This window comes from Camelus bactrianus, chromosome 19 (genome assembly GCF_048773025.1).
Source record: "Camelus bactrianus isolate YW-2024 breed Bactrian camel chromosome 19, ASM4877302v1, whole genome shotgun sequence".
Lineage (NCBI taxonomy): Eukaryota > Metazoa > Chordata > Mammalia > Artiodactyla > Camelidae > Camelus > Camelus bactrianus.
Window position 1 is genome coordinate 33,360,252 of NC_133557.1, and position 22,820 is coordinate 33,383,071.

The 22,820-nt window shown below is 43.2% G+C and overlaps 1 protein-coding gene across 5 annotated transcripts in view; it reads right to left on the reverse strand.

Moving 5' to 3' along the window:
• Positions 1-22,820, reverse strand: part of LOC105083195 (putative ATP-dependent RNA helicase DDX60) — a 71,394-nt gene that overhangs the window by 30,856 nt on the left and 17,718 nt on the right. For all 5 annotated transcript variants that reach the window (XM_074347725.1, XM_074347723.1, XM_074347724.1 and 2 more), the window contains 12 exons: positions 20,093-20,198; positions 19,521-19,636; positions 18,072-18,232; positions 14,227-14,479; positions 12,507-12,673; positions 11,505-11,663; positions 10,006-10,155; positions 7,672-7,791; positions 6,520-6,615; positions 3,483-3,598; positions 2,527-2,669; positions 2,321-2,430 (listed from right to left, as the gene is read on the reverse strand). In XM_074347725.1, coding sequence (XP_074203826.1) covers positions 2,321-2,430; positions 2,527-2,669; positions 3,483-3,598; positions 6,520-6,615; positions 7,672-7,791; positions 10,006-10,155; positions 11,505-11,663; positions 12,507-12,673; positions 14,227-14,479; positions 18,072-18,232; positions 19,521-19,636; positions 20,093-20,198 — 1,697 coding nt within the window. The remainder of the gene's footprint in view (positions 1-2,320; positions 2,431-2,526; positions 2,670-3,482; positions 3,599-6,519; positions 6,616-7,671; positions 7,792-10,005; positions 10,156-11,504; positions 11,664-12,506; positions 12,674-14,226; positions 14,480-18,071; positions 18,233-19,520; positions 19,637-20,092; positions 20,199-22,820) is intronic.

Sequence of the window (22,820 nt, forward strand, 5' to 3'; positions counted from 1 at the left end):
GGTAGGGGCCAGAGAGTAGACACCCAGGCAGATGGCTCTTCTCTCCCTACTGTCAACATTCCTCAGGCTTTTTCTGGCCACCCAGCTCTTCCCTGTCACTCTGCAGGCCACTGTGCAAGCTCAGGAAGCGTCTCCTCATCCAGGAAGGCCTCCTTGCTTCTTACCACTGCTGCTTCCTTTGGAAACACACTGCACACACAACTGTCAAAAGCCAGATGTAAAAACAGCCAAGCCTTTGTGTTCATCCTGCATGCCTGTTGGAAAAGTCCGGAGTCTTAAGGAGATTCGAACAGCAAGGTGACCTCTGCAGAGGTTGCATGGGGTCAGAGCATGAGGGGGCACCTGTACTGCTCCCATGACACCTATGACTCCAGTCATAGCTCCCATTTGCAGAGTGGAGGCTCATGGACCAAAACACCAGCCTTGCCAAGTACTCCCAACATCTGTGCTCACTGTGACTGAAAGACAACCTGCACGGAGCCATCCACGCAGAATAAGTAACTGGGAAGATAATACATTGCTTAAAAATGCCAGGTGACGATGGGGAAAGAAGAGAGAATGAGAAAAGTGGAGAGGGACGGAGGAAGGAGTCTTTCATTATTTATGTGTGCATTATCACTGATACTCTAGTTTGGGGGTGTGACTTAGGTCACAGGAATCTCATCCATAGTTTAGTTTTATTTAGAGCTGAGACTGAGCCATTGCCACAGAAGAAAGCAGCTTCCAATGATAAAATTCTGTTGGAAAATTATCATCACTGGAATTTGTTCAGTTGCTTCTAGAAGCTCGTGTGTTTCAGCCCAGATGCTCTACAGCGATTCTCATCCAGTCCCTCCTCCAGGCGTTCTGAACTCAGGGATGAGAGGGTGGGCTCTAACTCAGCCCCTCGGAGGCCACTACCCAGCCCTGCCACATCCTCCATTGCAGGACAGGGAGTCAGTGGGCTTCCCTCTGCCCCACCTCCTCACCTGCCAAATGAGAGTGTTAACAAGGCATCCATCCCAAATTATTGTGCCAGTTAAGAAAGACCAGATATGTAAAACTCTTGGAACACAACGTAAGTGCTCCATTTGGGTTGTTTGTAATTTATCTGACATACATTTTTATTTTATATGCATAGCAGTTAGTCTCAAACTATGAGGAAACAAAACCTGTCTTCAAGGCATTGTTATTCTTGTAAGAGGACAAGCATGCACAGAACTTGCAGCAAGCTGGCCATGGCTGCGTCATGAGAGAAATACAGACCAGGTGCTGTGGAGAGGAGGTGCCATCGGCTGAGGAAGTCATACAGGAGTCTGATGAGGCTTCCCATGAGACAAGTCATAAAAGATGAACAGGGTCTGGACAACTGGCACTTTGCATCTGTGGTGAAATACTCCAGTTTATGTAAAAGTCATATGAGGGCCTCCAGGTGAGATCCACCACGGGGAGGAACAGGAAGGAACAGGGGCAGGTCAGAGAGGACCTGGGGAGCCAAGCTGAGGAGCCAAACATGTCTTTGGCTGTTTCCAAAGGAAAGTCATCACAGGCATGGCAGGGTCAGGACCATCCTGTTTCTCTAAATTAGCTTTCTGATTCAGATGCATTATTTAGGCAGAACCTGGAACTCCCTGTGACAGCAAACACTTTAAATAAAGAAACTTGCATATACCTTAAAAACTGTCAGATTAGAAGGCTTAATCTGACAACAGAATTTAGAATATATTTAAGTTGCCAGGTCTTGGAAGGAAGGCCAACTGTTGCCTCATTATTACTGAGAGGCAACCAGAGCTTGAATGGGCTATTTCTGAGAAACGAATGAAAAGGGGGAAAAATATGCAAGAAAAATTAAGAAACCTTCCCCCACTCTAACCCCAGTGCCCTCAAGGAGGTCCCCATCAAACCTCCACTTTACTGACTCACTCCCGACAAGCCTGCCATGACTGTTCCGTGACCTAATCCACAGGGGTCAGATTCTCACGTGTCCTCAGTACTGTCCACACGTGGTCACGGCTACACTGAGAAGAGTGTCAGGGAAGCAGACAGATGGACACAGGGGCCGAGAAGAAGGAAAATGGGCAAAGATAACAACCAAGAATCAAGAAAATCAATCCAGAAAACTTCAGGTTAAAATGTTCAGTCATTCTGAAGCTCTGGGGATCCAGACACCCAAGAAGCACCAGTGCAGCTATGAAGTTGTTCCTGTTACTCTTAAAACTAAGGTGACGTAACTCATACCGTGTCTATTATGTAATTCTGCTAAGTGTCAACCAGACAGCTTTTCAACAGGACACAAGTAATTTACACCTTTCAGAACAAGCTTGGCGGGAGCCTCACTCACGTGGTCCGTGGTCAGCGCAGCACATGGGTGAAAATGGTCGAACTGAATCCCACCATCTCTCATCGAACATATGTGCTTCTCCAAATCATTGTACCTCTCCCCGTAGAGCACTGGGAAGGAGAGCAAGGGTTCCAGTGGGTGGACATACAAGGGCTGGGAGAACTTTAAAGGAAAAGGTAAAACTCCTACGAACGTGCCAAACCTACCAAGCCTCACTTTGTAAGACTGCTTCGGTAGTGCGTAGTCTCTGTGCACACCGGTGCGGGTACCAGCGCTTCTCCGAGAGGCAGCGTTCTTTGCCATCATACTGTCTGCTTGTTTCCAGTACCGTTTTACTGATTGCAGCCACCTCAAAAATTAAGATTGCATTATTTCAGCAGAACATGGAACTATTTCCTGTGACATCAAATATTTTAAACAAAGAAAATCATGTGTCTTAAAGTCTGTACTGAAGGGAACAGGCCATAGAGCTAGGCTGCCTCAAATCAAATTTCGGCCTCCTCACACGGCTGGGGCTCTTGGATGAATCACGTAATCTCTCTGTGCCTCATTTTCCACATTTTAAAATGTAAATAATAGTAGCATTAGAAACCCTATCTAAGAGCAGTAATGAAAACTGTCAATCGTAAGTGCTGTTGGCCATTTAAAATAAATTAATGTACACAAAGCACTTAGAACAGTACCTGATGAAGAGGAGTCTTTCCTGTAACTGTGACTGCTAGTGGGCAAAAATCCAGCCCAATGAAAAAATGATGTGGGGCTTCCAACTAATTAGGCTTCACTGCCTTTCTGAACATCTCCAATGTGGGACAGTATAAGAAGCCTCAAGGTCCACAGCAGAGTGTGGCATTTTACACCATTTTAAAGGTAAAGGACAAAGAAAAAGACAAAAATCAATCAGTTCTGGCCAACCTTTTATGAGAAATGGGGGTAATTCCTGCTCAGTTGCAGACCTGACTGGGGGCGTCCTTGGTTTCCCTTCAAGAGTGTGTCCCTGTTCAGCACCAGGAAGGTGGCCCAGAGACTCTGATCCCTGAACCCAGAGATAAGCTAATAAATCCACCAGGAAGTTATGAAACTCTCCAGGACCCATACAGAGAGCGTGACTTCCAAACATTCAAACTAGATCAGCCTTCTCTCCAGGCTGGAAGCCAATGCCTACTCAGTGAGATGCTGGGGGTTGCTTATGGTGGCTGATAGAGCCAGGAAGGGACAGCGGATCATGACCAGAAGATGCTCCCAGACTTCTGCTCCGATTTCTCCACCAAGACAGTGGACCTGTGAAAGACAAAGATCTCCATTAAAAATGGAAAGGTCTGAATAGACTTTTTTTCCAAAGAAGACATACAGACGGTCAACAGGCACATGGAAAGATGCTCACTATCACTCACCATTGAGAAATGCACATCAGGACCACAGTGAGGTACCACTCACACCTGTCAGAACGGCCATCATAAAGAAGACCACAAATAACAAATGGTGGCGAGGATGTGGAGAGAAGGGAACCCACAATCCCTGTTGGTGGGAATGCAAATCAGTGCAGCCACAGTGGAAAACAGTATGGAGGGTCCTCAAACAATTAAAATGAGAACTACCACATAACCCCTAAGTCCCACTCCTGGGTGTTTATCCACAGAACATGAAAAGATACCTGCACCCCCACGCTTCCTGCCACATTATGTACAACAGCCATAAATGAAGCAACCTGAGTGTCCACTGATGGGTGAGGGGTGTGTATATACGGAATGTAATGTTATTCCTCAAAAAAAGCCACAGAAAAGAATGAAACCTTTCCATTTGTGACAAAACGAATGGATCTTGAGGGTATTACGCTACATGAGATAAATCAGAGAAAGACAAATAATGATCTCACCTATGTGTGAACCTAAACAGAAACAAGCTCAAAGATACAGAGAACAGATAAGTAGTTGCAAAAGGTGGAGGTGGGGTGGGAGAAATGGGTGAACTGTTTTTGTTGGTTTGTTTTAGTTTAAAGTTTAAGTTAATTTAAAAATACCAGATGACAATAAGACACAGAAGCCTGGAAGGTCACACATAGTTTCCTATTACCTCTAATCCATCAGTCCAACTTTACATAAATATTGGCAAATCCTGGCAATAGAAAATCTTGACACAAATTTTCTTTAACCTCCATCAATAATTCCTTCTGGTCTTTCTTTCAAAAGTGTCTTTCAAATCTCTGCATTTACTCCAAGTCTGCTGCCCACCACGCCGGCATCACACCGCAGCTGCACCACCTCAGTACCCTCCCCACTCCCTGCCACCCCTGCGTCCTTCACCTCACCAGACGAGTCTCAAGGATGGACTAGATCAGGCCATGTTCCCAGTCAAATGTCTCCACCATTCTCCCACTGCACGTGGGACAAAATATAGACCCCTGAACCGGGCGATGCTGTCGGGGCAGCTCCCAGCCCCACCTGCCTCACCACTCCCCAGACACACCGGACTAGGCTGTGCTCCTGGAGCACAACTTTCTACCCAGAATGCCCATGTCTATTGCTCCCTTGGATTAAAATGTTCTTGCCCCCTTTTCTTTTCCACTTGTAGAGCTGGGCTCAACATCACTGCCCTAGAAGACGTCTCTGACCCCTGCAGAGCGATCCTCATGCTGCTCTGCCATTGTCACTGTCAAGACCAGCTACCCCTTCTCCCCAGGATGCACCTACGAGGGCTGCACAGTCCCATGTATGCTTAATGGTCCAACTCCCTCCCCCGAGACTCTGACTCAACCCTGGGCCCACCAGCACCCACCGTGCCCGGCACTACAGACACACTCCTTTAATGCCAGCTGACGAATCAATGTCCTCGGACCAAATAAATGCAAAATGAACCAGGTTTAGGGAAAATTATCACATGATCTTCTTTACACAGATCAATTTATGACGCCAGGCAGTCAACTGATAAGGACTTCTCATCAGAGCCAGATCATTTAAAAAAGCATCCTGCTGCCCATCTGGCTTTGCCTGAATCAGAAAACATGCCCCTCCACTGAGCAGTGACCTTATGCTTCACACAGGTGACACTTTTCCCCAACTGCCAGAACAGACATGAGCCTTCAAAGCCCATCAGCTCTGCCCTGACCTAAAACTGGGGAAGCAGGTACCCAGCGTCACATCATTTCAGAGTTGAGATAAGAAACTCAAGGAATTAGATCACAAAGACAAAGTTGTTGGGGTTTGTTTTTTGTTTTTTGAATATGAACATTCGAGGCTTCAAGATGCAGTTTACACAGACCGAGCAAAAATAAACACAATAAATCAGACTCAAACCAAAGAAAAGCATCACCGTGCTTGGTCACTCTGAGTTTACATCACGAGAAAAGCTAAGTTAGACACAGGCTTATCACCGTTCTCCACTTGAAACTGAAAATTCCTTGGAGCAAAAGGATCACTTTACAATGTTTTAAGTCTCTGAATAAATATTCTTAACGCTGCTGTAGAAGTTTTCTAAATACCCTTCATTTGCCCTATTGTACGTCCATTATTTTCCAACCTGCCCTTTCTGCCCAGGGAAACTGATGCACAGAGGCTCCTTCAAAGGGCTCCTCTGCCCTCTGGTTCCATCAGATTTGGCCAAAGGCGACTTTGGCAGGAGACCAGAAGAGAGGATGGGTCTTTGGGCCACGCTGTCCTCCTAACAGGCTACCATGAGCCTGGCAGGACCCGGGCTCAGACCGCCGCCCTCACCAAGCGACCAGCGCAGCCCCAGTCTCCTTGTAGGACTCCATGGTCGCCCCTCTGCTTGTCCTTCTAAGTCCCGGGCAGAGCTGCTCTCTGGATGACAGCATCCCCTGCACACCTGGGGAAAAGGCTGTTCTCAAGTCGTTCTATTTTGAGTGTCATTTGTTTTCTGTCAGGACCAGGACTGATGAAATAACTCACATAACTGACATCACTGTCAGAGCCCCAGATCTTTGCTGCAGGGGTCCAAGATTGGATTTTGAAATCTCTGTCCAGGAAAATCTATGCCCTGGTGGCTAATACTGCTCCAAGTCACCAAAGACAGGGGTCTGCAGACCCAGACGCCCCTCCCTGAACCCGAACAGGAAAACGGACCCAAAAGGCTGAGTGTGACTCACCCGGGAAGTCAGGGACCCCCAACGCCAACTCCCACCGATGACAAACACCCTCAGGTGGCCAAACGAGGAACTCAACCTAGAGAAATCATACCCCACCCACCTCATCAAATATCACGTATCTGATCCTCTTCACCCACGCCTGGCGATGAGGAGCCAGCAGCAGGATTTCAAAGCAGGCAGGCACAGTGACAAGCACCTGAAATAAACCATGTGCAGACAGATGTGGTGAGCTCTCAGGGCTGGAAGACGTGGTTCCAAGAACACAAAAGTGCTGTAGCTCCTGAAGGCACCTGCTGCTTCTGAGAATGTTGCAGGAAAGCTGTGACAGATTACTTTAAGCCTTGTGAAACTGCCGTTTTTATAGGTCAAATGGCTTACGCAGCTTGAATTCTTACTTATGAGCATTCAAGGTGATAACAATAAGAGTTCATTGTCGCAGGTTTATTTCCTCAAAATCTGACCCTGAGGTACAGTTTAAATTGAAAAATGTTTATTGAAGACTAGCAGCTATGGCAGCTGGGAGAGGGCCAAGCAGAGGGAGGAGATGAGCTGCAGGACACACCTGGTGATGCTCTGGCCCGCAGCTCAGATCCTGGCATAAACAGTGGTTGCCAGGGACACTCCACGTTCAGCCAAGACAGCTGGTGTTTACCCCTGCCCTGCTCAGCCCCAGGTGCAGGCTGTGGAGGTAGGACTGGGGGACTGACACCAATACCACGCTCCCTACCCTTGGCAGCACAGCCCAGTCTCCCACGCAGCATTCCGTGGTCACAGTTTCCCTTTGTGTTTGGTCTTAACTGCTTGTCTATGAGTTCAATGAGGAGGACCACTATCTGCGGCCTATTTCACGCCCCGCAGTCTATCCACGACACAGCATTTCTGAAATTACCGTAAGTATCCTACTTAACAAGGCAGGTCAAGAAACAGCTACTGTGCTTGGAAAGCGGTGTTTATTAATTTGTATAACACTGGGTTTTTCAGATCATTCTAAATCTACTTATAAGCCAAGATGATGCCAATGAACTATAACTGAAATCTACAATCAAAATATAAGTGTCCCTGAGAAAGGTGAGCTGTTTCTCACTCTCTGGAATGAAACAATGTTAAATATTCTCTGAAGCTGTGACATCTTTTGTAAATTCAAGAAAATTATTTCTACAGGCTTGCCAAGATACTGAATTTCTAGTGAGAGAGACTTCTAAGTACCATCATATAATTTGGTAACAGATGCACTAATTAATACACATCCTACCTGAGAGTTGAGGGCGTCGTGTCGATAGTCCCTTGTGAACACCCCACACAGAGCTTCTCCATTGGGCAGATTTTTGTTAAAACGGTTCTGAACCGTGGCTGCCACTTGGTTCACAAGGGCCTGATTGACAAGGAAAGCCTTCCATTAATCACATAATAAAGTCCGGGTGAAACCTCAGAGAACCACAGGGATTGTCTACAAACAAGCACTGCAGGGAGCGCAGGGAGGTCCACATGCCTCACAGCCTCTGCTCTGCGTCCACTAACCTATGCACTGCCTTCCTGCTGCTCGACTCACCTGGGAACCTCACCGATGAGTCTCAACCCAAAGAAAATGGGAAAAAACAGCTTCATCAGAGGGAGAAATGGGAAAAGAAGCCCACATATCAGACAAAGACAGCACAGAGAGAAGCAGTGAGTCTACTGGAGGGGGATGGCAGAGGGAGGGGGTGGCCGGGGTGGCCTGTGGTCCTCGTACCTTGGGGATGTCTCCCCAGACATCTACATTGCAAGGAGCAGAACACTGACCAGGCAGGCAGCCTGACCAGTGGAATCGGAGAGTGTGCATACCCACAAACATTTCACACTTCATACCAAAAAATAAATTTCACTGTGACTAAAGTGTAAACTTTAAGACATAAGCATGAAGATACTAGAAAGTGAAGGTTTTCATCTATTTGAGCACACATGGAAATGCTAAAGACACTGGTAGATCTGACTGTACAAAGACATTAACATATTATCATTAATATGACCACAATACAGCAAAAAGACAAAATGAAAAAGCATATCTGTTATAATTTATAGAGAAAAAGTAATACACTTATCACACAAAATTCTGACAAATCAGCAAGAAGACAATCCCTCTCCACTAGACGAAAAGGAAAGCAGGCAGATACACCCACAAGTGAACTGGTGAATAAAGAAGTCCCACTGCCCAGAAAGCACGTGTAAAGAGCCCCAAGCCACCAGGGGTCCAGAGGCACACGCTGAAGTATGAGGCAGAAGTTTTCACTGATCCTAATGGAAAAACTTTGAATGATCACAGGAACGCTGGGAAAAATAAGGGACGGTATCTGTCAGTGGGAACAACAATGGATGTAACTTTTAGAAGAGTAACTTGGCAACATGCATGAAGCTGACTTCATCAATTCCACTTCCAGGAAGCTCAGTTTCTCTTCATATATTTTACTAATTTCCCTGCTTTCACAACTATGAAAAATGAAAAAGCTGCAAACAAAAAAATAAAGTACTAATTTCAACTAATCATGTTGTTCAATCCAGTTCTGAGCCTGAGCACATGTCCCTCAAGGCCACCTTTTCCTAGAAACTAAAATGGAGACTGAATTCATTTTAATCTATAGAATTAGTTATCCCAACCAAATCTGCCTTTCTTAAGAGTAATCACATTAAAAACAAAGGGTCGTAAATGAGGATATCTATACCTTCTGTAAACAAAACTTTCTCCTAAACGACAAAGATCAGACTTCCTGCTGTTTAAGGCCAATATTAGGTGGTACCGGCCATAAAAGAAACATGGCAAAACAACGTGGCTTGAGAAACAAGCCAGACACCAGTGCCCAAGAGCAGAGTGGACACATCCTGCCCGCCAGTGGTAGAGGCAATAACGAATTCTTATCCACTCAACACCGCCCAGCAAAGAATGGTGCTTCCCTCTGTATAAACAAGTGCTGAGTGACAGGGTCCCATGACCAGAGCTCACCCTCACCAGGCTCTAAGGTGTTATTTTGGCCTCTCAAACTGGAAGGAGAAAACGCAGCCTAAAAAAGAAAGTGAAACTCACAGACACAAAACAGATTGGGGGTTGGTGAGGTGGGGGGTTGGGGAAGTGGGGGAAGGGGGTCTAAAGGTAGGTACATACTCCCAGTTATAAGATAAAAAAGCCCTGGGACATAATGGTGACAATAGTTAGCAACTGTATGCTATGTATTTCAAAGTTGGCAAGAGAGTAGATTTAAAAGTTCTCATTACAAGAAAAAACGTGTTAACTGATTGTGGTGATCATTTCACAATATATACAAATAGTGGCCGTATACTGTACACCTGAAACTTGTATGTTCCATGTCAATTATACCTCAGTAAAACTGGAAAAAAATTAATTGGAAAACAAAGTAAGCTCAATCCACCATGTGACCACAGGAGTGGAAGAGAAAATTCAAGTCACCTGATTGCTACCTTTGTGGGGACCACGTAGACGACCACCCCTTCATCGCCCTGGAAGACTCCCCATCCCCGTGGACGTACCCTGATGGGGGCCACATCCATGACCACCCCCTGGTCACCCTGGGCAATCCCCCCATCCCCAGGGCCCTACCTTGGTGGGGGCCACGTACACAACCACCCCCTCATCGCTCTCTCGCAGCACCTTCTCCATGCAGTAGTAGGAGGCGTGGGTCTTCCCTGAGGATGTGGGGGCTACGATGACTGCTGACTCATTATTGTCCACGACATCCAGGAGCTCCCTCTGCAGGGTTCAGAGCACCGTTGTGTCAATACCATGAACAGCATGTTATCAAAACAAATACGTAATCCACTCAGATGAGTGGCTGGGAGCTGAGACCACAGGGTGAGCTGTACCGGAAAGCATCTGAAGGACTCACGGGGCTCTCCCCCAGCAGACAACCACAATGCTTTCCAGCACCTGGGGGTGGGCTTGTGTGTGAAGTACCAAGAGTGAGTCTGAACCAAGTACCTTGTCCATGTGGAGATCTTCCTTATGGCTACTCATCACTAAGTGCACAACGGCTCTGAAAAATGAGGATCTAAGAAGGAGCCAAAGTGCATCTTTGTGACAGGGAGAAAGTAGTGAAGGAGAAGAAACATCAATGACTAATAATTTCACTACCTATCTTCTACTTTCTAAAGAGAACACCAGGTCCTTACACTGGAGGTGTGTGGGACCTTCATTAAAACAGGCTCACAGCCATTCAGCCCATGCTTTTATTCCTTGAAATGATGCCCAGCCACAGAACCATAAGCCTGTGTGATGGGCAGAAGGTGGAAGAACACCCCCAAGCCCCATCCCATTCACTCCCTGAGCCAGGTCCACACCCCAGAGTGAAGCAGGCACAGAACTGCAGGGTGTGGGGGATGCGAGGGGAGCCCCCCACTGAGCCTGCACTTGAGGAAGGCAGGCTCTGGTCCTCCCTCTCCTGAACAGCAAGCAGGGACTTTGAGGCACCTGCCACCATCAACACAAGGAAGACAAAGCCCGGATCTGCAGAAAACAGTCTATTGGACTGCACCCGTCAAACTCCACTCTTGTAGGGAAACATTTAATTTATAAGGTTCAAGGCAATCTTATAAGTTTGAATCAATGCAGAAACACACACTTTTACCCCAAATTTTATACCCATCAATATTAATTTTACATTACTTGTAGAAGAGCTACCCTGGCACAGGTGCCACGTGTAAACATCCAAACACTTGTCTATACTGCTTGGACTCCCAAATGTCTCTGTGCACACATCTGTATTCATACAGGAAATCCTACTGACACTGGAAAACCCTGGGGGCAGCTCTGTAACGATACAGCTGGATGACACAGAACTTCAAATATACACACAAGAATCCATCACAGCACCTCCACGAAAATAGTCTGTTTATGAAAAATGAACGAAATGAAAAATTCACTTTCTCTACATGGGAAAAAAGTCTACATTTGACATTTCCAGTGACAGAATCATTTTCAATGGCATGACTCAATATGAAGAAGTTGATGCCAAAATGGTGTGCAGAGCCACAATAATGAGAAGTTCCTCAGATCAAATTTAATGATAAAACACAAAAATGTCCATTTCATTCAGTCATTACCTGCCAAGTGTCAGGAATAAAGTCCTGAACCCTGGGGTCTGGGTCTTTCCTCTCCTCTCGTACCAAATACTGGCCCATGTGCTGCAGCTGAAACCGAACTGGCCCAATGCCAACTGAGTATTTATTCTTTTTCTTCTCTTTTATGTCATTTCCTGTGACCTGCGATATTATTTTAAAAGTCCATTTTGAAACTGTTTTTAAATTATACCATTTAACAGATACACCCTGCTATATATAAAACAGACAAACAACGTCCTACTGTATAACACAGGGAACTACATTCAATTTCTTGAAATAACATACAATGGAAAAGAATCTGAAAAAAAATATGTATATATGTATGTGTATGTATAACTGAATCATTTAGCTGTACACCTGAAACTGACACTGTAAATCAACTATACTCCAACAACAAAAAAGAAAAGACCTACCATTTGTCACTTGGATTCTTGGCATTGTTTTTTAAACCACGTTTGCTAAAATGTACAACTTTAGAACACAAAAAATTACATCATTTAAATGATTAAAATATTATTTTTAATAAAATAATTAAATCATTTTATGAGAAAAGCACCCACCACCTTTTAGATTTGTATGTTTATTGAAGAAATATTTTCCCACCTAAATCGTCACCTTAACTAAGAGTAAATAATTAGCAGACATCAAGATTTTCACATGCCCACCACGATATCTGAGCTAGTCTGATATAAAGACAACTGAGCAATCACAGTACAGCTTTTAAATGTTTTGCTAGAATCAAACACAGGACTGATTTTAAAGGTCTGCAGAGATTATCTGGCATTTAATTTGCCTGTCCAGACAAGCATGTGCACAATTTTCTAACTCTGGATTACTTCAAGTTGGGGCAGCTAGATTACTAACAATGATTAAGAACTTAGAGTAAATATTTTCAGTAAAAAAAAATCTAAAAGAGGTCATGGTGTCTACAAGACACTTTATGTATACCTAATAACTAAAGTGGAGCTATTCTGAAAGCATTACCTGGGATGGATGCACAGAACTTGCCAACTCCTCAAATCCTAAATACCTAAGGCATCTGGCTATGAGTTGTTGGTCTGCCTCTTGCAAAAGTTCTGGGTACTTTTCCATCACAGAGTGGATCCTTTTCATCATTTGAACAGCTATACTTATGTCTTTTGTGGTTTCACCTGGACAAAGAACAGCAAAACTGTTTTAAAGCCCATCAAAAGCAATAAATATTTGATTATCCAAGGTTAGTCATCAGGCTACCAATCTGACCCAATTAAATTCACTGTCTAAGCATTAATGGAGGTTTGGGAGTACAGACAACTGAATAAAATTAAATGTTGTAAGAGCAACTACACACACTTCATCATCTCCACGGATAATTGCAATGTGGCTGCCTGAGTGCTGAAGGAAAAGAAACACCTTGTAGTTCATGGTAGAAACAAGATCGTCAAAGCCCGAGTTTGTATAAATTCTGGGGAACAAATCTTTTCTCCACCTATTATTTTCATTCCTTCTCTACTGTGTTCAAAGAAAAATATTCAGCTGACTTTAAATATCTGGTTAAAACCTTGGCAACATTTTTTGAATCCTAATGGTGGCCTAATGGGTAAGTATGTGGCATGATCATTGCAGCCTTTTCATTCCCTCAGTCTGTTACAACTTCCAGCCCCCAATTTGTGACCCCACCACTTCCTCACAGTCCCACACATCCCTACTGCTCCTCCTCACTGCTGACCTTCTCCTGCGCTACCTGTCAGAGCTGTTTTGATTCCACCTTTCTTTCCATCACCCTACATTTTATCTATTTAACAAATATTACCAGACACCTACAGATGCTATAAAGGCTACAAAACACACTTAATCCAGAATTCTCACTGCCCAGGAAGGTGAGCCACTGCTAATCCTCAACCCCTTACTAGCAGCCAACTGCAAATCCTGATGCAGTGTCTGAGTGAGCACTAAACAGGCCAAGTCGTGTGCTTCTCACGGTGATGAAGGCCACAGTGAAAGGCTGACTTTGCTCAACAGACTGAAGTTGGTAGAACGAGAAGGAAAAGAGAACCTGGCAGCCACGTGTGCAGCGGACTCCAGCATGGAGAGAATGGAGAGTCAGACCAATGAGGTGCAGGAAAGAGCTGTCCATCCAGAGGCATCAGGCACCTGGTTGTCACACCTCCTGTCAACTTGCACATCTCCACCCTGCCTGATTTCTCCATCACCTGCCTCTTCCTGCCTCTCCCATTCCTTTCTGCCATCTACTGTAGCAGCGGTAAAGCAAAGCATGTGGAAACCACAGCCACTTTTGGAAGGACTCAGCAAGCCAGGCAAACACGATCCACGCTCCACTCAGAAAGAAAAAGTCTGCAGCTGAGATCTCAGAGATGAAGGACAGACCCTCCTCGGGAAACTCACCGTCTCGGCTGGTCCCCTGAACCACGCCCACAGTTCTGTATGCAGTTATCTTTAGACCTAACTTTGCCTGTAATTTGATTTGAATTCGCTTATGAATGTGCTGTATATTTAACTGCTACTGGGGCCCTCTCTGAAAGGTCAGCACTCATTGACAAAACAGAGAAAATCAGCCTTAGAGGAACTCTGCAAGGAGAAAATGACATAATGCATCTAAGGCTTCTCCCACAAATTTCCACTTAATAAGGGACAGCTGTCATCATTACATTTTTATTTCTTCTCCAATTTATTAAAGCAAACAAATGAGCATCCACTCACACACCTTTCCCTCGGCAATGCTCTTTCCACGCCTTCAAGCAGGCCTTTAAGCCTACCATTTCTACCCGAAATTTCACCGAGCTACTTGTACACGATTTCAGAAAATCTTCCAGGTTCTTTATTCCAGAGCTCAAATTCTCTTGCATCTCCTCCTCAATAGAAAATGATAGGACATCCCATTTTTTCTCTTCTTTTTGCTCCTCCTTGGCAAATAACCTCTTCTTATTCTCTCTAGTGATTATTTCAGCCTTGGTCTCCTGCTCAAAAAAGAAAGAATCATCTCATAAAACAAGTTGGCAATATGAATGAGATGGTATTTTTAAGTAAGTGTATACTAATTATTTTGACCACCCTCTTATTCTTGAAAAGGCACACTTTTTGGTTCACTGTCTGTTTCTTAAAATTGAAGTCTCTGTGAACTGAATACCGTGGAAACCCACCTGGATGACAGTAAAGCCCCTGAAGAGCATCTCCTAGATTTGAGTGCTGTAGGTTATCAGCCGAAGAGCAAATGGAAAACAATCAGGCCCCTGGGCCTCCTGTCTCCCACTCTCTCAGGGACTGGCTTTCCTCTCCTACCCACCAGGGTCACCCCCGACCCTTACGTGTCCATCAAGATGCTTCTTCCACAGAACCTCACCCAACTCTACGAGCCCAAGTCCTGTGCCCCCTCCGCCCGGCATCTCTACAGAAGCCTCATCACGCACAGGGCCACCATGACCCTATGCGCCGTGCTGTATCTCCAGATTACTTTCCCTGAGACAGTTGTTGTTGGGTCCCAAGCACGGAAGATGTAGCTCAGACTGTCTGATGAGTGAGTGAAGACGGGCAAGAGCACGAAGGGAAGGAGGGAGGGGAAGGAACAAGTTAAACGAGCAGGTCTGCTCCATCTGGACAAGCATTTCTGACCTACTTAAACACAACAGGGACCCACTTCTGATATGTTGTTACCAACCTGACTTACTCATCTGCGGAGAAAATCAGAGAACCGTCGCACCTGTAGAGAATTCTGACAAACCTCCCACTGCACTGGTCAGCCATGATACCAGTATCTAAGCCTTGCCTGTAATGAAGTCACTTTAGTTTCATCACTTTCTTAGAGTTCAGTTCTCATCAATGGGTCATCTTCAGTGCTCTGGTCTCCCAGAGGTACTGTCCCAGGTGGAGCCAGCATGGCTCTGTCTCAAGGGGACAAGGTGACCCTTGGCTCTTTGCCACACAGTGCTTGTTTTAGCTAGAACATGCAGACTTACTAAACTGTTGCTGGAAGAGAACATTTATACAGTGTGAAGGTTGTTTAATCCCCATGAGATAATTTAATTTCCGATAGTGTAAAAGAAAGAAAAGCATGAGATGTTTTTTCAGTCTTTATACCTTACACTATATAATGGGAATTTGTGCAAACTTTCTATTTTATAACATCTCTCAAAAAAAAAAAAAAAAAACCCAGAAGAAGCTTTTTTTGTAGCCCTAAATAAAAAAGGCACAGTTGTCATTGGGTGGTCTCACTAACAATAAAATTGGCTATGAAAATAAAAAGAAGGGGGTCACCACAAGGAGAAAAACAAGACCACCTGGCTGGGCCTGGGGAGGCTACTTTTTGACATTAAAGCAAAAGTCCCCGCTTCTGCTCAGATACATTTTTTTTTAATTTTAGATATTGCTGAAAAATAAAGTTGTAAGATATTCAAAGTGTGCATCATGGTGACTCAATATACATTGTGGAAGGGTCCTCCCCATTGAGTTAATTAACCCATCCGTCACCTCGTATATTTATCTTTCAGAGAGGGGAAGGTGAGAACATTTAAAATCTACTCTCTTTGCAAATCTCAGTGGTGTGATGTAACGCTGTCAGCTCCAGTCGCCACGTGTTACATTAGCTCCTGAGACCCTGCTCTTCTCGGAGCCGAGAGCCAGTCCCCTTTCACCAGACCCACCCTAGTTCCCCACCCCTGAGCCTGGAGCCTTCTTTCTACTCTCTGTTCCTATGAGCTTGGCGTGTTTTTCTTTCACATTCCACATGTAAGTTCTACCACGCAGTATCTGCCTCCCTCTGACCTCTAGGTTCATCCGTGTGGTCACAAATGGCAGAATTTCCTCCCTATGACTCAATACTATTCCAATATGTACATGTATCTACCACATCTTCTTCATCCACTCATGCCTTGGTGGACACTTCCACTGGTTCCATAACTGGGCTGCTGTAAGTAATGCTGCAATGGGCACAGGTGTGCAGAGAGAGCTTCCATATCCTGTTTTCCTTTCTGGAATACCCAGAAGTGGGGTTGCTGGATCATATGGCAGCTCTATTTTTAATTTTTTTGAGGAAACTCCATACTGTTTTTCACAGGGGCTGCACCAATTTACATTCCTAACAGTGCACGAGGGCTCTCTTTTCTCCACGTCCTCACCAACACTTATCATCTCTGGTCTTTTAATGATGGCCATTCTGACATGTGTGAAGTGGTATCTCACTGTGGTTTTGATTTGCATTTTCTTGATGATTAGTCATGTTGAGCACATTTCCATGAACCTGTTGGCCATCTGCATGTCATCTTTGGTTAAATATCTATTCAGTCACTCTGACATTTTTTAACCCAACTGTTCAGTTTTTTAGCTATTGAGTTTTATGAGTTCATCACACATTCTAGATGTTAACCCTTTATCAGATATACGATTTGCAAATATTTTCTCCCATTTTGTAGGCTGCCTTTTTTTTTTTTTATGGTCTCCTTTGCTGTGCAGAATCTTTTTAGTAGTCCCACTTGTTTATTTCTGCTTTTGTTACCTTTGCTTTTGGTGTCAGAGCCAAAAACTCACCGCCAAGACCAATACTAAGGAGCTTATCACTTATGCTTTCTTCTAGGACTTTTATGCCAATACTATGCTGTTTTGATTACTATAGCTTAGTAACATAGCTGGAGACAGGGAGTGTGATGCCTCCAGATTTGTTCTTCTTCTTCAAGATTGTTTTGGCTATTCGTACGGCACCATACAAATTTTAGGATTGTTTGTTCTATTTCTGTGGAAAATGCCATTGGTATTTTGATAGGGATTGCATTCAATCTGTAGATTGCATTGGGTAGTAAGGACATTTTAACAAGAAGAACTCTTCCAATCCGTGAGTACAGAAAACCTTTCCATTTATTTGTATCCTCTTCAATTTCTTTCATCAATGCCTTACAGTTTTCAGAGTACACGTCTTTCACCTCCTTGGTTAAATTTATTCCTTGGTATTTTTTTTTTGATGCAATTGTAAATGGGGTTATTTTCTTAATTTCTTTTTCTGATAGTTTCTTATTAGTGTATAGAAACACAACAGATCTTTGTATCTTCATTTTTTATTCTTCATTTTACTGAAGAATAAAATTCATTAGTTCTAACAGGTTTCTGGTGAAGTCTTTAAGGGTTCTTATGTACCGTAATGTCATCTGCAAATAGCGACTGTGTGACTTATTCCTTTCCAATGTGGATGCTTTTTATTGCTTTTCCTTCCCTAACTTCTCTGGCTAAAACTTCCAGTACGAAGTTGAAAAGAAGTGGTGGTCTGGGCATCCTTGTCTTGTTCCTGACCTTAGAGGAAAAGCTTTCAGGTTTTCAGCTTTATCATTATATAACGACCTTTTTTCTCTCTTATTACAGTCTTTGCATGAAAGTCTATTTTGTGTGGTATAAGTATAGCTACCCCTACTTTCTTTTGGTTTCCACTTGCATGAAGTATCTTTTCTAACTCTTTACTTTCTAAAAACACAGTATGGAAAGCAACTACCAAAGAGATGGAACAAATAACAATACAAGATAAAGAAAAGTTAAAAAAAAAAAAAAAAGGATAGACTTAACAGAAACTACCTGTGCCTTTTTGCTCTTGGGTTCACAGAAATTCCTCCTGGGCTTGGCGGCTTGAGTTACAAGAAGTTTTGAAGAGACTGATTCTAGTGACTTCCCATAAAATCGCTGAAAAACGTGATACTTTTGCACAGATCTGAGATAATGGGGATCTCTAGATTTTTCTGAAAAAGAAAAGACTTAAAATGCAACACAACTATATTTTTGCAACAGCATTCTCACTGATGCTTCACACCACCCCACCCCACCCCCACATACACACACACTTTTCCTTTTAGTTTGGAGCAGTCATTTAGGCTGATTACTTCCATTGAAGAGGGAATCTTCAGTCAAGCTCTCTCGTCTGTAGCCTCATTCCTTAAAGGATGGAAGGGATAGAACACTCTTTCATCATCTACCTCTCAAAGTAAACATCAAGATGCTGCAGAGAATGACAGCTTCTGAGCACTGCTTCTGTCATGTGCTCTGTGAAGGAGGTTAATGAGGGGAAGGTGGAAGAATCAGGAAGACACCCATCTAGGCCTTCTTGCATTACTTGATAGAAAAACCCTTACTCCAGACCACAGCCACAGAGCCAAGAACTTGTCAGCTCAGAAAACCTGTCACTGTGGAAAAATCCATTGACATAGGAAACCCCAACAACAAAGGTATGACTTGCTCCCAGCCCCAAAGAAAACTACAGTCCTCACTTAAAGGGGATAATTCAGTGGGTTGATTTTTCTATCCTTATCTGCCAATATCAAATCAAACCACTTGGAAGGATGTTAGGGATTAATCTAAAAAGTCCCTCGTATTTTTTTGGATCTTGGTTGCTGTGTCCATCAGCGGGCTGGTGAGTGGTGTGTGTGAGCGTGCTTATCATGTACACATCTAGATTTTTCTGATGCTAAGTTTTGTCCATGTGAAGGAGGGGCTGAGCAGGGGGTAGACCAGGGTGAGAGGAAGACACGGGATGAGCCGGGGAGAAGGGTCCCTAACTCACTCTCACTGACATACTGTCAGCAGTGACACCGGCCTCCTGCGGCAGCCCCTCCAACCTGAGCACCATGGCGGTGAACCACTATACTTGTGATGAGCAGACAACTGAGTGCTGTGAAAGCTGATGAAACTGCTCAGAAGCCTTTGGCCTCAATATTTCTGAGGTCAAGGAACACACAGGTGTCAAACTGCAAGCTGTATTTGCTTAAAAAAGCTTCTAACTTCTGTGGGGACAAATGCCATTATCCATGCACTTCCTCCCGAGAGAGCCGCGTGCCATGGACAGGTGGCCGTCAGCAACCAAGGGGGGCTCTTCCATCACCTGCCTCACTGACACACCTCTAAACACCTAGAACACTGTTATTATTCAAGAAGTATAACTCTTGGCTCATAACACGACAACTTTTCATTATAAAATAACAGGAAGAGAGTGAAACCGATCTTAATTTATTTCACCAGAGTCGCAGCACTGACCATTGAACTGACACTTTGTCCTGTCGTAGTCATCACTGAGGGGTCTGTGGGAATGCCAGTGCACGAGTTCATCAAATTCCTTCTGTCTGACCAGCGAAGTTACAGCAGGGTCGTCACTATGAGATGACAGGAAGTACATGCTTATTTTAAACCACATGCCTCCAAACACAGCACAGATTTCATTTAAAAAAAATTTTTTTTTTTTAAATCACAGCCACCTTTCCTCTTTCTGTCATAGAATGTGGATGGTAGGCTCCAAAGAGCAGTTTATTAGGGACTTAAGAACCCAGACTCCACTGTGTGTCTCTAACAGTGAGGTCAACATCAACAAATATTCACAGATTAATTCATTAATTAAAAACACGCAGGTAGAATGATTTTACTCTAAGATTAAAATCATGTTGATTTTAACCTAGTTATGATCCAAAAGGCTTTGATATTAAACTCATGTGTTACAAACACATTACATCTAGCATACCCTATTTATAAACAACGTCACATTTCATAGAATCTTTAATGAGTAATTCATTCATTCCACCCAGGTATTTACTGAGGCACTTTGAGCCCCATACCTCACCAGGAAGGGCAAATCTTTCAAAATGTCTCCAACAAACTTATCCACCACCTGACATGACATTGGAATAAAACCCAAATTAGGCATCTTTTCCTTGAAGGTATCTGTAAACAAGTAAAAAATTAAGACAAGGTCAAATGTGAAACTTTCATGCAGACATATTATACATCATTTTCCAAAACTTCACATTAAAGAAACATTTTTCATTGATCTAAATTTACACTGATCAATTCCAGCCCATCCCATAAGGCTACTTCCCACATTAAAACATTCTGGAACACCGCAGTGTATAAGAAAGGCAGCACTTAGGTAGGTAGGTAGGTAGGTAGGTGGATGGATGGATAGATAGACAGAAAAACGCCTGTTTCCTATTTCCAAATATTTATTCCTTCTCTTATATCTTATTATGGGACAAGGAATTTGAACATGGAAGTCTCACTCATAAATCTCTTACATTATACTTTTATGAAAATAAAATAAAAAAACAGTAGAGGAAGATACCGATGTCAGTGAAGTTACTGGGTATCACTGGTGTCTTCCCTTACATCCTTCTGGATATTACAAACATGGATACACACACACAACAGTGTTCATACATGTCACATGCACACTGTATATATGACAGCTGGCTAACGAATGCCTTTTTATCTAATATCTGGCTCCTAATTCCAGGTAGGCTGCCTATTACTCCCCTGATGCTCACTGTTCCAGTGTCTGCCTGATACCTTCCTATGAGCCCTACAACTCTACCTGGGCACCTTCCTCTTACAGCTGTGGGTACAGCCAGCGTCCTAAGGATTTCATGCCCCAAAGACTGGATGGAAGTTGCAGGGTAAATACCCTGGCTATCTTGCTCTTTGGGTAAGACATCTCCCAAGTGATTTGCACACCGTTTGAAAATTCCTAGTATAACTTACCTGCAGTTGCCTACATGGAAACCTACTCGTTAACGCCCTGCATGGACTATGTTTTCTCCCTGGTGTTACCTAACACTCCCTTATTTGACCTTCCCGGGGCCAACCATCTCCTCGAACTCAAGAGTCTTTGTCTAGGGGACTTATCCTGACTAAGGGCAGAGGATATATATTCCTCCCCTGTCCTCTGAAAACCATACTTGTAACTACATCCTGACTTCCCCTTAGCTTTCCTTCACATTCCTTCTGGGGTCATTTTATTCTTCCTGAAATTCATGATGCAGAAATATCTTCAGCTGTGACAGGATGATGGATAAATCCATGTTTGTACTTTTGAAAATGTCCACTTTACTCCTTCATTCTTAAATTACATGTTAAAAATTATATATAATTTCATTATGTTCTGATTTCTATCACCATTACTGGGAAAGTCTATTATCAGACTAATTTTTTCCTTTGTAAGTAACTCTTGATTTTTTTAAAATACTTATTTTTCACATTCTATGATTCTGTTGCATTGTGTCTAGCATGGGTATTTTTCAGTGTGCATGTGCAGTTGTTAACTGACCCACTTGGGACCCATCGTATGCCCTCGACATGCAAATTCTTGTGTTTCATCATCCAGGCAACTGCCCAGCCATCATCTCTTCAAATACTGCCTGACCCACCTTGGCTCATTCTCTGCTTCTGAATCTCCAAATGAATGAAAAGTTACACATCTTCATTCTATCTTCCATGTCTCTTATTTTTTCTTGTTATATCTTTTTTATTTGAAATTACAGCTTGAGGTTAAACTGACAAGGGTCACATATCTAAAGTGTACAATTTGATGTTTTGACATATGTATATATTCACAAAACCTTTACCACAAACAAGAAAATAAATATAAACATCTTCAAAGGGTTTCTTGTGTGTCTTTATAATCTCTCTCTTCCCTCCTTCCCTGACATCTAGACCCTGTCCAGAAATAAATCACTGATATGATTTCTGTAACTATAGATTAGTTTGCATTTTCAAGAACTTTATATAAATGGAATAATCTATTCTCTGGCTGCTTCCACTCAGCATTATTATTTAGAAATTCACTCATGTAGTTATTAGGTCTGTATTCATCCCTTTTCATTGTTGTTATATTCCATTGCATGGTTATATAAACATGTTTTCTAGTTGATAATGTCTATCACAAAGAAAGCCACCATAAACAGTTATATACAAGTCTTCGGACAAAATGTTTTCATTTCTATTAGGTAGAAGCCTAGTATTGTGTTATTCTGCACTCCACCAGTAGTGCTGCTTCACAGCTTGCCAACACTTGCTATGGTCAGTCTTTCAATTTTAGTCATTTTAATTTTAATATTTTCTCCTTTTGTCAATTTGATTACTACGTGCCTTGGTGTGTTCCTCTTTGGATTGATCCTGTGTGCAACTCTGCAATTCTTGGACTTGGGTGACTGTTTCCTCTACCAAGTTGGGTAAGTTTTCGGTTATTATTTCTTCAAAAATTTCCTCAGGTCCTTTCTGTCTCTCTTCTCTTTCTGGGACCCCTGTAATGCGAATATTAGTGTGCTTCATTCCATGAAGACATGGAAGATATAACTTGTATTTTATAATTTTTATATCTATTTTTTTTGCTTGTTTTGGTTATTTTCAAATGTTTTCCAGCTTTATTGGGATATAACTGACATACAACATTGTGTAAATTTAAGGCATACACTGTGTCATCTCTATTTGTACGTGTAATTCTTGTGACCTACTTCTAGTTCACAAATTCTCTCTTTGGCAAAATCCCGTCAGCTTCGAGCCTATCCGCTG